The 14,465-nt window shown below is 35.9% G+C and overlaps 1 protein-coding gene across 1 annotated transcript; it reads left to right on the forward strand.

The window, feature by feature from the left end:
- The first annotated feature begins 436 nt into the window (after positions 1-436).
- On the forward strand, positions 437-970 carry LOC101176271 (ADP-ribosylation factor-like protein 4A). The gene has a single exon (XM_030798904.1). The coding sequence runs from the start codon at positions 437-439 to the stop codon at positions 968-970; it is 534 nt and encodes a 177-aa protein (XP_030654764.1).
- The last annotated feature ends 13,495 nt before the right edge of the window (positions 971-14,465 follow it).

The raw sequence follows: 14,465 nt of genomic DNA on the forward strand, positions 1-14,465 counted from the left end.
ATGATTACACGGGGTCAAAATAGGTGGGCAATCATGGATGAAGGAAGAAAAGTATTGACATTAAATAAAGAAAACATGAATAATAATTCTCTTGGAAGGGAGGGGGAAGCAGTTTGACATCTATGATAACCCTGATTAGTGATTAGGGGCGTGCAGGCAGGGGGCGGGGTCTGTCACGTGGAGCTGCCGGACAACCACCCTTAGGACAGTCTGGCGCGTCGCGCCCATCTGGCGCTCAGGCCTCTGCCACTGCCCATGCCTCCCTGGTGCCAGCGAACAGGTATCAGCACACCTCCCCAGCAGCTGAGAGAGAGACGCTGAGTGAAGGGTTGGGAAGGATGGTTAGTCAGTCTTATAGTTGGATCACGTATGAAGAGAAGTTCTAAAGCAAGAAGTAGAAAGCGTTTCAAATTGGGACATTTATTTGCAGCTGGAAATGGGGAATGGATTATCAGACCAGACTTCTATCTTTTCCAGCCTGCCTTCATTTCAGTCCTTCCACATTGTTATGCTGGGTTTGGACTGTGCTGGAAAGACAACTGTCTTATACAGGCTGCAGTTCAATGAATTTGTAAATACCGTACCTACCAAAGCATTTAACACTGAGAAAATTAAGGTAAACCTGAGAAATTCTAAAACAGTCACTTTTCACTTCTGGGATGTAGGTGGTCAGGAGAAATTAATGCCACTGTGGAAGTCATATACCAGATGCACAGATGGCATTTTATTTCTTGTGGACTCTGTTGATATCGAAAGGATGGAAGAAGCCAAAACTGAACTTCACAAAACAACTAGGTTATCAGAAAATCAAGGAGTCCCTGTACTTACAGTTGCTAATAAACAAGACTTGGGGAACTCATTATCTCTTTCAGAAATTAAGAAATTATTAGCAATGGGTGAACTGAGCTCATCAACTCCTTGGCATTTGCAGCCTACCTGCGCAATCATAGGAGATGGCCTAAAGGAATGACTTGAGAAACTACATGATATGATCATTAAAGAAAAGATGAATATCAATACCTATTATATCTGTGTGGAGGAGGTTTTCTCTGGTCTGATTTTGACAAATGGAAAAGTGTCTACAGCCTGGTTTGCCTGTCTGCCCTCCTGGATGCTATTAAAGCTTTGTTTTGTTCAACAATCAGATGCCTAACTCTGTTGATTTGTGAAGGATGAGTAAATGCATGCTTCTTAAAGTGGTATCTTCTCCCTATCCCACAAATCTTTTGGTACTACCATTTGGCGAAGCCAAGCAAGGATAGTAAATTGACCAGAACACAGTTGTAGAAATTTGACCAGAAGTTAGTGAAATAAAACTCTAAAGAGTGAAAAAAAAAAAAATGTGGACATGGTTCTTAATGCCCCTCCCTCAGTTATTAGAAAATGCTCATTAAAGTTCTGGACTAACAGTGTGTTTTAAATCATTTAGATTTTCCTTGGCAAGACTGTTCAAAGCCCTAATGGAGAAATGCAGCTGCTCCATCCACTTAGGCCCCAGCTGCCTTCAAAAGAACTCAGAGAAAGTTCTAGCATCTTGAGGAATGGTCATGCAAACCACAGTCTTAAATACATTGTTTATATTTTTCCTTAATGCAGAAATTCAAGAAGAGTGCTTTTCAGGCAGAACATCTAATCTGTTCATAATGCATAATGGCCAAACACCCTTTCAAAAACCCATGTAAAAGACAAAATGGCCAACAATATTTGATGTCCAAATGATTTTATTTCCCTTGATAAAAGAAAGAGCTTGTAACTGTACAACATTAGTCTACAAAGCCTTAAAGCACAGTCAAATTATTAGCCTTTGCTGAAGATTCACAACATGTTTATTATATAGAAATAACCCGCGCTCATGAAGAGAAGGCTGGCAAATCTTCAGCTAATCTAAAAAACATTGGCAACACACTTAAGAATGGATAATATTTGTAATTGAAAATGGGAATGGAAAACAAGGACCTAGAATGAAGACCTTGGGAATTAAGAGCAGGACTAGACAAGCTATGAAAGAGACTGAGGATTCATTTCCATAAGATGATAGCTGGAACTGTGAATGCTAGCAAGATCTGCAAAGAAGAAAATGTAAGATAAGAGGACTTTTAATGAAGATGTCAAACTCACCAATTAAGTGCATCTGCTCCAAACACAAAAGAATGGGAAGTAATATATAAACATATAAATAGAATAACAAAAAATACAGAACAAAATAATAGAGCAACCCTAGCTATAAATAGAAAAACTGTTCTTAGTAAAACTTTTCTCACGGATCAGTTCTCTCCAAAATTGATCTATAAACTCAATTCCAATTAAAATCAAAATTGAATTTTTATGCAAATTGACAAACTGATATCAATTTTTTTAGAAGAACAAGAATAGCTAAGATAATTTTAAATAAGTGTGTATGGAGGTGCACTTTTAGACATCAAGAGTGTTTACAAACCTTAGTATTTAAGACAGTAGGTAAAATGCAAAGAGCCTTACAGGAAAGAAAATGAGTGAAGAATATAATTAGGCATTTAATAAAAGAAGAAATCGAAATAACATTAAATATATTAAAAGTTGTTCAATTTCATTTTAAATTAGGAAAATGTAGCAAATTAAAGCCACAGTGAGATTCATTTCACAACCAAAAATTGACAAAAATTTAGAAACCTCATTATTTCAAGTGGTAAAAGAATATGAAGAAATGTCATCTCTTACCCATGCTTGTGGCATTTGGAGTGGGATGAAGCTATAAAATTCATTAGTACTAATATTTTGTAGAACAATCTGGCAATATCTTGTATAGTTAATGATGTACATATATTTTACTTAACAAATACTTGTATAGTACTTTCTATGTGCCAGGCACTATTAAAAGTTTTTTATAAATATTAACTCATTTAATCCTCCGAACAACTGTAGGTATTATTATCTTTTTACTTTTGATTTTGGTGTAATCTTAGACCTCATGTACACAATATTAAACTAATCATTATCCTTTTTTCATGACACAGTCTCTTCATAGGTCCATTTTTGAACCACGTGAACTTATTTCTCTGTTAATTATGTTACAGATGTAACAAGCACCCATAAACTTAGTATTCAATAGGAATGCTAGGATCTTCACAATAACCTACATCGACCCATATACAATCATGCACCCTGCAAAATAGTGTTAAGTTTAACAATGTTTCAGTGAATGATTGACCACAAATATGATCATGGTCCCACAAGATTATAAATATGCTATTTTTTTTTTTTTTGAGGCGGAGTCTCGCTCTGTCGCCCAGGATGGGGTGCAGTGGCGCAATCTCGGCTCACTGCAAGCTCCGCCTCCCGGGTTCACGCCATTCTCCTGCCTCAGCCTCTCCGAGTAGCTGGGACTACAGGCGCCCGCCACCACGCCCGGCTAATTTTTTGTGTGTTTTTAGTAGAGACGGGGTTTCACCGTGGTCTCGATCTCCTGACCTCGTGATCCGCCCGCCTCGGCCTCCCAAAGTGCTGGGATTACAAGCGTGAGCCACCGCGCCCAGCTAAATATGCTATTTTTACTGTATCATTTCTATGTTTAGATACACAACTACATCCATTGTGTTATATTTGCCTATAGCATTCAGTACAGTAACATGCTGTACAGCTTATAGCCTAGGAGATATAGGCTACAGCCTGGGTGTGTAGTTGACTATATCATCTAGGTTTGTGTAAATTCACTCTATAATGTTTGCACAAGGATGAACTTGAACTCCTGGCCTCAAGTGGTCCACCCGCCTCAGCCTCCCAAAGTGCTGGGATTACAGGCATAAGCCATCATGCCTGACCCAGAATTACTATTTAATTAGCATAAAATTTCAGTTACGTAAAATGAATAAGTTAGATCTGCCATACATTGTACTTACAATCACTACTCTATTGTACACCTAAAAAATTGTTGAGGATAGATATCATGCTAAGCGTTCTTACCACAAGAAAAAGTTTTAAAATTGATATAGCTAGATTTTATTTCTGTCAGCTGCTATATATTCCATTTTGTGAATATACCATAATATGAGGAAAGTAAAGCAAGAAGGATTAAGTCACTTGCCCAAGGCAAGGAAGCTATTAAGATATAAAATCAGGCCGGGCGCGGTGGCTCATGCCTGTAATCCCAGCACTTTAGGAGGCCAAGGTGGGCGGATCACGAGGTCAGGAAATCGAGACCATCCTGGCTAACATGGTGAAACCCTGTCTCTACTAAAAATACAAAAAATCAGCTGGACGTGGTGGCACGCACCTGTAGTCCCAGCTACTCAGGAAGCCGAGGCAGGAGAATCACTTGAACCCAGGAGGCAGAGGTTGCAGTGAGCTGAGATCGTGCCACTGCACTCCAGCCTAGGCGACAGAGCGAGACTCCATTTCAAAAAAAAGAAAAAAAAAAAAAGATAAAATCAGTATTTGAACCTAGAAAATACTTTCAGTATCCCTGTTTTAGCCACTATATAATGCTGACTTTGTTTCTAATGTAATGGGATAGAAACAAATAAAATGTTTGTCAACAGAGAATGGATGTCTACATAGAGGTATATTTGGCTAGGAACAGTGGGTCACACCTATAATCTTAGCACTTTGGGAGGCCAAGGCAGGAGGAGTGCTTGAGCCCAGGAGTTTGAGAACAGCCCTGGAAACATAGTGAGACTATAACTCTACAAAAAATAAAAAATTAGCCAGATGTGGTGCCACGTGCCTGTAGTCCCAGCTACTTGGGAGGTTGAGGTAGGAGGATCACTTGAGCCTGGAAGGTCGAGGCTGCAGTGAGCTTTGGCCATGCCACTGCAGTGCAGCCTGAGCAACAGAGTGGGACCCTGTCTCAAAAATAAATAAATAAATAAATAAATAAAGGTGTATTTATCAAATGAAATCACTTACAGCAGTTAAAAATGAATGAACTGGCTGGGTGTGGTGGCTCAGGTCTGTAATATCAGAACTTTGGGAGTCTGAGGCGGGCGGATCACTTGAGCTCAGGAGTTGGACAGCAGCCTGGCTAACATGGCAAAACCCCGACTCTACTAAAAATACAAAAATTAGCTGGGCGTGGTGTCAGGTGCCTGTAATCCCAGCTATTAGGGAGGCTGAGGCAGGAGAATCGCTTGAACCCAGAAGGTGAAAGTTGCAGTGAGCCAAGATCATGCCATCATTGCCCTCAAGCCTGGGTGATGGAGCAAGACTCCGTCTCAAAAAAAAAAAAAAAAAGAATGAACTAGAGCCATTCATTTTGTAATTTATATTTGTATGGATTTTAGATTTATATAGATAAACCTCAAAATTATGTTGAGGGAAAAAAGGGTACAAAATTGTATGTACAGTATAAACACAGTTATATGATGTTTGAAACATATTAAATACAAAACAATACTCCACATCCTTTATGGATGCAAACATGCCATTGTAGTATACAAACATGCTTGAGAACAGCAAATTTCAACTTTAAGGTAGTATCCTGGGCATGTAATGAGAAAGAAATCAGATTAGAAAGTATTACAAACTAGGATAAATAGTATTTAAATAATTTATTTCTTAAGAAATATCTGAGGATCGTTCCAAGATGGCCAAATAGGAACAGCTCCAGTCTACAGCTCCCAGCAAGATCAATGCAGAAAACGGGTGATTTCTGCATTTCCAACTGAGGTACCTGGTTCATCTCATTGGGACTGGTTGGACAGTGGGTGCAGCCCAAGGAGGGCGAGCTGAAGCCGGGCAGAGCATCGCCTCACCGGGGAAGCACAAGGGGTCAGGGGATTTCCCTTTCCTAGCCAAGGGAAGCCATGACAGACAGTTCCTGGAAAATCGGGACACTCCCACCCTAACTGTGTGCTTTTCCAATGGTCTTAGCAAACGGCATAAGGAAATCCAAAGTAGTTCTTACTTTTACTATTACAGAAAATAGTATAATTTATTGAATTTTTTATGACAGGCAGTTTTTTTCCCTAAGTTTTAGAAAACTTAATACTTTAATACTTTTATGAAACAAATGTTTTGTGTGCTTCTAACTAGCTGGTGCTTAAGCATTTTTAAAATATGCCTACTGGACAAATCCAGGGCTGCTGCCACCACCATCGTCTCCCGAATCTCTGGTAAAAATAACCAAAAAATAGTTAATACAGCCTACCAACCATGTATGACCTACCACCTCCTTTGAGTGATTTAACCAAGAGCTACACACTCAGAAGTCTTCAGAATCCAGGCACGAAAATGTAAATGTGTGAAGCTTTGGGGCTATAGCATCAGTAGGAGCTGTTATTGAGTGTTTCTGCCCCCATGAAAAGGCACTGCAAATTCTAATTTTATTTAAATATCATACTGGGCTATCACACAACCTGTAGGTTAAATCTGCCCATAGACCACTATTTTTTAATCCTGAATTAAACCTATACAGATTTTCTTCACCATGAAGAACTCTATTAATAACTTCACTGAACAGGTCAATTGTGTGTGTGTTTTTATTTCTTTTTAGTGCTATAGAGTCAATTTATGGCATCTACCCACAGATCTGTTAGGTCAAAGTCAGCTCTCCTACACTCCATGGCAAGTCTCCCCATCTTTTACATTTCTTGACACATAGAGAAAATTCTGGGTACTGTGCTCAGCAGCTGGGTGACAGGATCATTCATACGCCAAACCCCAGCATCACGCAATGTATCCAGGTAACAAACATGTACCCCTGAATCTAAATGAAATTTGAAAAAGAAAATACTACTTGAAATTGCACTCTGGGTGAGTAGAAAAGGCTGCTCAGTGCTGTAGGCAAATTGCCAACTCTGAGACTGAGAGGATCAATATCTCTGAAACTCATTCACAAGGGTTATTATGAGGATTAAAGAACCAATGTAAAGCATTTAGAATCGTACCAGGCACACAGAGAAGATCCACTAAATGTTTGCCACTTTTCACTTACTTAAACTAATGGCATGTCAAAGGTAATTTCTTAAAGGACATTTTGCCCTACAGAGGGGAGCCCCTGCTGCTCACAAAAGGTAAGGTGAGATGGCCTTTTTCCCAGCCAAAATAAATGTCTGGATCCTTGACATTTTATTATAAAAGGTCAATTACACCTCTTGCACGACTAACGATTACTTTTCTAACATAGCAGTACCAAATACAGTATCTGCATTTTAATTCCTAACCCTGGGCCTTCATCTGCTCTCCTCTTTCCCTCAAGAGCTGAGCTGAGGTTTTTTAAATTTTTAAGAATGAATAATTTAAGGCTGTAGTTCTGAAATGTTTTCTGCTGAAGCACATGCATGCATATACACATGTACCTGCACCACAAACTCATTTGGGAAAAGAGTTCATTCCTATCTCTTAAACCCAGTAGGAGGGGTTATCAAGACTGGATAGCCTTAGCTGGTAAGGAATATGCCAAGTAGCCCTCTATTCCTCATCACTAGCTAAATTCAAGCCATCATCAAGTAGACTGACCAAAGCTATGTGAACCACATTATTTAAGATCCAAATAGGTGTTATGGGACAGAATTAAAACCCAATGTGTGTTAAGGGATTTTGTTGTTTGAGTGACCAACCATGTATCATCTTGCATAAAACATTCTCGTGAAGACAGTATCAAATCACTGGGCAGTGTTCCTACATAAGCAATACTGGCATACTTTTTACACAGCACAGGAGCTCTGCCTTTGCTGACCCCCAGCTGCTGTACATCTTGTTGTTAGACAAGACCAATGTAGCCCAAGGTATTGGCCTTTCTGTCATGGGCTGCCTCAAATGAGGGTCTTCAAACTGGGGCTACTAGGTGTAACCTACAAGGTTCAGGATGACAAATCTAAGCATAGGTATTTCTGTATATCTATTTCTAGGTTCTCAATTTCCATTTCTAGTTTTTCCTAAAACTGATCTATTAAGAATGTATGGAAGTGTCACACATTCTTCTCCTCTTCTCATAATTCCTGTCTGCCCAATTTACCAACAAAAGCACAAACCTCTTTTCTACTCTGAATTTTTCTAGGGTGCATGGCCTCAGGGTATAACAACCACTGGGACTCCAAATAAAGGGACAATTCAAATTTTAGTGCAGTCAACTTAATAAGGTAAAATCAGAAAGAAATCAGACTCTAACATCTGATTAGCCAATCGTTTTGCAAGTCAGGTATTTCCAATTCTTTGCTTTGAACAAAGCAGAAGGAGAGCAAAATTCAGGTGTTAGCTGATTGTTGAAAGTGATTTTTGATAACAGATTGTTTTTGTCATATGATATGGAAGCAGGTCAAAGAATTGAATGACACACAAAAAATTATTTTATTACCACTTATTAGGCATGTGATGTGGGCTTCTTAAGATTATAGTAATAAAAACAAACAGGAAAAGAACTGTTGAACCCTGTTTTATTCAACTAATAACTAATATTCAAAGAAGACATGTAAAAAGTCTCACCCATCTCTTTAAGAAATGCATTTCCAATAAGACTTTACTTTGTAAAAACATACAATAATGATCAAATCTTTTAATACAATTGTGCTACTTATATAGAATTTATGCTGTCAATTATAATAGAAACTTGAAACCAATAAAAAAAATTATTAGCACTTAAAGCCTATGGTCATAGAAAATTTTTAAACAATTATTTTAAATTAATATACATGTTTATTACCAAGAAGTATAATATAATGATCAATTTTTTTAAATTAAGTATAAAAACATATTTAATTAAGATGTAATTCCATACAGGAAGAGGAAGGAAATACACATTTAAGGAGAGAAGAAAATGTAAAACTTGGCTTTCAAAGATCTTAATTCATATATTGTTTAATGATGACTAGAGGTCTTAAATTGTTATGTTATTTTAATTTCATTGGATAAATTTTTAAATAATGATGTAATGGTATCATTTTAAAATAACATATTTAACATAAACAGGAAATCACATCATTTACAACTGTTTAAATTCATGGTACAAATGTTAGATGTCAACTACAAAATGTACAAAGAGGCAAATTGTTTTTCAAAATTCTTTTAGGGTATGTGAAGATCCCACTGGCTTAGAAGCTCATATAAATGTTGTTATTAACTGTAGACACCTCCAGCATACATTTCTATACCATCATCTCTCTTTCCCATACCCACTCCTCTCCCAGTCAGCCTTTGGGGACTTTTTGATTGTTTTTGGTTTTGCTTTTAGTGGGCTAGGGTAGAGAGCCTTTTGCTTCCTAAAGATACATGCATTAAAAATAAGTTGAAATAAACTACAAAAGATAAACTAGATATCAATGACCTAAATAATTCCAGCTCAGATAAATACAACTTATAAAGCAATAATTCTCAATTTTCCTCTTAATACAGTAAGTTTGATGGATGTCTTAAGAATTAAAATGTTCACAAAATTTAAAATGCCTAAATCTTAAATAAGAAAGTAATATAAAACACACTTCAAGGACAGGAAAGTATACAAACTGGAAATTTTTTAAAGTTTTTATTAATTTGTAGCAACCCCTGTAAAAATATCATTTCTCCCCCCTGGAATTAGACTTCAATTCTGCAGCCGATTTGGAAAAATAAGCATATAATAAGCCAGGGAAACCCTGCAAAAGAAGATGGGGCAGAGGTGGCCAGCTGTACGAGATACTAAAACATATTATCAAGTCTCTAATATTAAAACAGTCTGGTATTGAAACAATAATAGGCAGACCAAGCAAGCAAAATACAAAATCCAGAATTACTTCTAATTACAAATGCAAATTTAATATTTGATAAAGATAGGTTTTCACTTCAGGGAGGTAACATTTTAGCAATTGAATAGAAAGAATATAAATTAGACCCATTCTTCATATCATACACTAAGATAAATTCAAAATGAATCAGATATTTAAATGTAAATATGGAAGCCATCTAAACACTAGAAGATAACCTGAGTGAGTTCTTCTATAATCAAGGAATGGAGAAAACTTTTCTAATTAAGATCCAGAACCTAAAAACAATACGATAAAGAGATAAATTTTAATAGTAAAAATAAAAATTTATATGGCAAGCAGAATAATAAGCAAAGTAAAATAAATGACAAGCTGGTAAAAATATGATTTACATCACAAATGAAGGGATTATTTGTTATACATAAGCAATTTCTAGAACAATAGAGAAAAAAGATATTTTTTAAAATAGTCTAGAGAAACAATTGACTGAAAAAAATTGCTTACTTATATGAAAAAAGGTTTAACATTTCTCATAAGAGATGAAAAGGAAAACTACCAATATATGATTATTTTACTCATTAAATTGGTAAAAATGATGTCTGATGACATATTCTGGGAAACCTGTGAGAAAAAAAACATTTTCATATGTGGTTGAGAATGTAAAACAGTACAGTCTCAATGAAAGGGAATTTGGCAATATTTGAAGAAGTGAAATACTCATTTGCCCTTTGGCTCAACGATCTTGTTTTAGACATTGATCTCACAGATACACTAGAAAAAAAAAACATGAAAAGATACACACTGGGGAAAAAAGAAGAAAAATGAAAACATGAGGCAATTCATGGCAGGACTATTTATAATAGCACAAAACTGGGAATAATCGAAATACTCAGAAGAAATGACAAGCTAAATAAAATTAGGGTACATTCAACACAATAGCATTTATTGCTGCTATGACTTAATCTCCAGGCTATCTTAAGTAAAAACAGCAAGATGGGATAAGTATGTATAGTATGCTACATTTATCTAAACAAAGGAGAATGTGGCAGACAGCCCCTTCTCTGCTGTGCTGCCCATTGCACCCTTCCAACATATCTTTGTACTTTCTCTAATTAATCTGCCTTCCTTTACCTACAAAAAAATAAAAAATAAAAAAGGGGATGCAAGTATATATATAATTGTGTATCAAAAGTAGCCTATTATTGTTCAAAACTATGAAAAAATTAAATCATAAGCTCTAAAAATGGCTAATTAAAGGGGAAGGAAATAGAAGGAAGAGACACAATTTACATAATTATAAATAAAACTTTACAGCAGAAATTCCTAAAAACAAAAATTAGGCTGGGTGCAGTGGTTCATGCCTATAATCCCAGCGCTTTGGGAGTCTGAGGCGGGAGGACTGCTTGAGGCCAGGAGTTCAAGGCCAGCCTGGCCAACATAGTGAGTCCCTATCTCTACAAAAAAAAGTAAATAAAGAAATTAGTCAGGTGGGGTGGCACACATCTGTAGTCTCAGCTACTTGGAAGACTGAGGTAGGAGAATCACTTGAGCCCAGGAGGGTGAGGCTGCAATGAGCTGTGATTTCGCCACTGCACTCCAGCCTGGGAAATAGGACAAGACTCTGTCTCAAAAAACAAAAAAAAAAAAAAAAGTGGCCAGTTGGAGGCCTAGCCATACAGAGAGGAACTATGCTAAATGACTTTAAAACAAATAATTTGTACACTATATCCTAAGTGAGATATATGCAAAAGCAAAAAGAACTGGATACAAAACATTGTACAGTAATCATATTGCTGGTGGTAGTGCTGGTTTTGTTATTTTGAGACTGTTGGGTATATACTGTGGGATAAATCCAATGAGTAATTATTTGATATTCTGGTGTTATCATTCTTTAGGTCCTTGAGAAATGTGATTATTGGTGTGTAAAAAAAATACAGATGTAAGATGGGAGACTAGTGATTTAACCCATTATTTTGAAAACTTTCTATATGAACTGTACCAAAAGATAAGCAAATAGTGGATATAAGAGATCTTCTCTTATAGAAGCATTTCAGCTAATAAAGAAAATGAACTATGGGTTTAGAAAAGAAGAATGAATTCTATAATCAGAATATCATCATTTGGTAGTTCCAAAACTTTCGTGGATCTGTGAATTTTTCAACAGTGGCTAAGACCACAAAAAGAGACAACCAGGTAAGTCATTATTTTGCCTTCACACGGAAGAATATACCACAATCTAAAAAGAAGTCTTACAAAATGTATCCAAGCTTGAATCTGATAGAGCTTCTAAATCCAACTACCAGTTTACAGGAAACGCAGGGAATAAAAGAACATATTCAATGATACCACAGGGATGCAATCAACAAAGGACTTAGTTTCATTGACAAATAAATTGCCCAAAATATAAAATCCAGAAAAAGCAGAAACCCACAGATTAAAGAAGACTCAGGAGATATATCAATTAATCAAAACGTATGGACCTTCTTAGGATCCTAATTCAAACAATTAAAAAATATTATGATATTTATAAGACAATTGGAAACTTGAATTTAGTGGATATTTGATAATTTCCAAATGGATCAGAAAAATATTGAAGAAATTATTATTGAAAGTTTAGGTATGATTGAAGATTTAGGTATTGTAAGTTTAGGTTTTTGGGGTTTTTTAAATTTTTATCTCTCAGAGATATAAGTGAAATATGTGGGGCTGAAACGTTAAGAAGTCTTTCATTTGCTTCAAAATAATACAGGAGAGAGGAAAGTAAGGTATAACTGAAACCAGACTAGTCACGTGTCTATAATTGTTACGGTTGGTGACAGGTAGATGGGAGTTCATTCTACTACTCTGCCTGATTTTGTATGTTTTAAATTGTCCACAATAAACAGTCAACCACAGCATTTGGTTTCTATCTTCAAACACGAAATTTATTTTGATAACTATTTCCTGGATATAAGCTCTTCTTTAAAACAATGATGCTACAGAATCTAAAAAAGAAATAAAAAGTGTACATTTTTATTATGAAGTATTTTTAAAATACCGAAAAGCATAATAGAACCAACAGCTATGTATCTACCACCTAGTATAAAATATATAAGAAATACAATGTTACCTCAATTCTATTTCACCCTCTGTGCACTTCTCCCTGCCCTCCCCAAAGGTAACCACTGTTTTGAATTTAGTGATGAGTAGTTCCATATTTGTAGTAGCTAGTCTTCAAAGACAGTGTTCCAATGAACACCTCCAGGTGTTCACACCCTTGTGCAGACCCGTCTCCTTGAATTGGGGCTGACCTTAACACTGGCTTTTGATCTGATAGGATGTGGTGGAACTGATACTATGTGACTTCTTGGGCCAGGTCATAAGAAGCCCTCTTAGGCCACTGCTTTTGGAGACAGCTGCCACACTGTGAGAAGCCCACATCACATGGGGAGGCTATGCTCTCAGCCCTTATATCTTGCCTCTTATATCTTATTGCCTCTACAAAAGTTAATTCTACATTGCCAGATAAGCATAAGCTTAATAATACAGACGTGGTATCAAAATCAAACATAGGCTGTTAAGCCTCCAAGATGTTTTAAAGTCACTATCGTAGGTAATGTCAAGTACAGTGTTTTTAATCTTTTCACATCAATATCAGTTTTATTTCTCTTTTTAGACTATCTCAATTTAATACCAGCTGAAATAAACAGACCTATAATACATTTTAATCAATCCAGATTGAATATTTAGCTTGCATAAATAGCAGCAATCAACATATGCCTAAATTCTGCACGAAGTTTAGTGTAATTACACAAAAAAACAAGTATCTGAGAAATAGAGCTTTTAGAGTAAAATGCCTTTATACCGAAACTCAGAGGAAAAAAAATAACCCCAGAAAAAGCAATAGATAATGGGGGTGAAGTTAGAAAAACCTAAAGAATTTTAATAACGTTGTCCTCCTGACCTTTTCCAACAAAGAAACTCTACAAAGAGGAAGTACAAAGGTCATTCTAGGAAATGAGTGTGAATGAAAGGAGAATCCAGATGCATCAGACTGTTAATGTTCCACTCAGATTTCAAATTCATTTTAATTCAGCAGGGGGTTAGCCAGTAATTTTCCTTTAACAATACTATGCTATCATTGTGGGACAATTACAACATATTTTATTAATAGACCTCCTAGCACTCGAGTTAGGTGCAAACAACTGAAAAATAATCGTGTTTTAAAGTTAGAACTAGATCATAGTTAGTATCCATCATTCTCTATATGAATCAAAAGAATCTTCAGAGTTGGTAAAATGAAATATTTTTAAAGCTTTTAATCTTTATTAGGAAAATGAAAGCCAAGTAACCCACTCAGGGACAAAAAATAGCTTTCCTAGAAAAGCTAAAAATAAATGAATTACTTAACTTTCAAAATATGCTATGAATATCATTGTTTGAGAGATATTATCTTTAATGCTTGATTATTCCATATTAAAGGCTGAGATTTCTCAGAATTTTATCAAGTTAGATTTTTATAAGACTGTAAGTCTGTTGTCTTTTCTGAGTTAAGTGAGAATTCTTTCCCTAAAATACCTTAGTTTCTTTTTAAACTTCAGTACCTGTTTTGATTTATGTCCATAGAAGGGAAGACAAGTTACTTCTATAACCATTGACTTAAATAAATAAAGGTGATGATGATAATAACAAACATTTCACCTAACATTCACAGAGTAACAGACACGATATGATTTTTAAAATAATATTCACATTTAATTCACATGAGTATCCAATGAAGTAGGTATAATATTATCATTCCTGATTTAAGATATAGGAAATTTAGCATATAGGAAA

The sequence above is a fragment of the Nomascus leucogenys genome, chromosome 18 (assembly GCF_006542625.1).
Source record: "Nomascus leucogenys isolate Asia chromosome 18, Asia_NLE_v1, whole genome shotgun sequence".
In the NCBI taxonomy this organism is placed as follows: Eukaryota; Metazoa; Chordata; class Mammalia; order Primates; family Hylobatidae; genus Nomascus; species Nomascus leucogenys.

Coding starts and splice junctions, on each gene's coding strand:
- LOC101176271 (XM_030798904.1), top strand. CDS start 437: ATGGGGAATGGATTATCAGACCAGACTTCTATCTTTTCCAGCCTGCCT.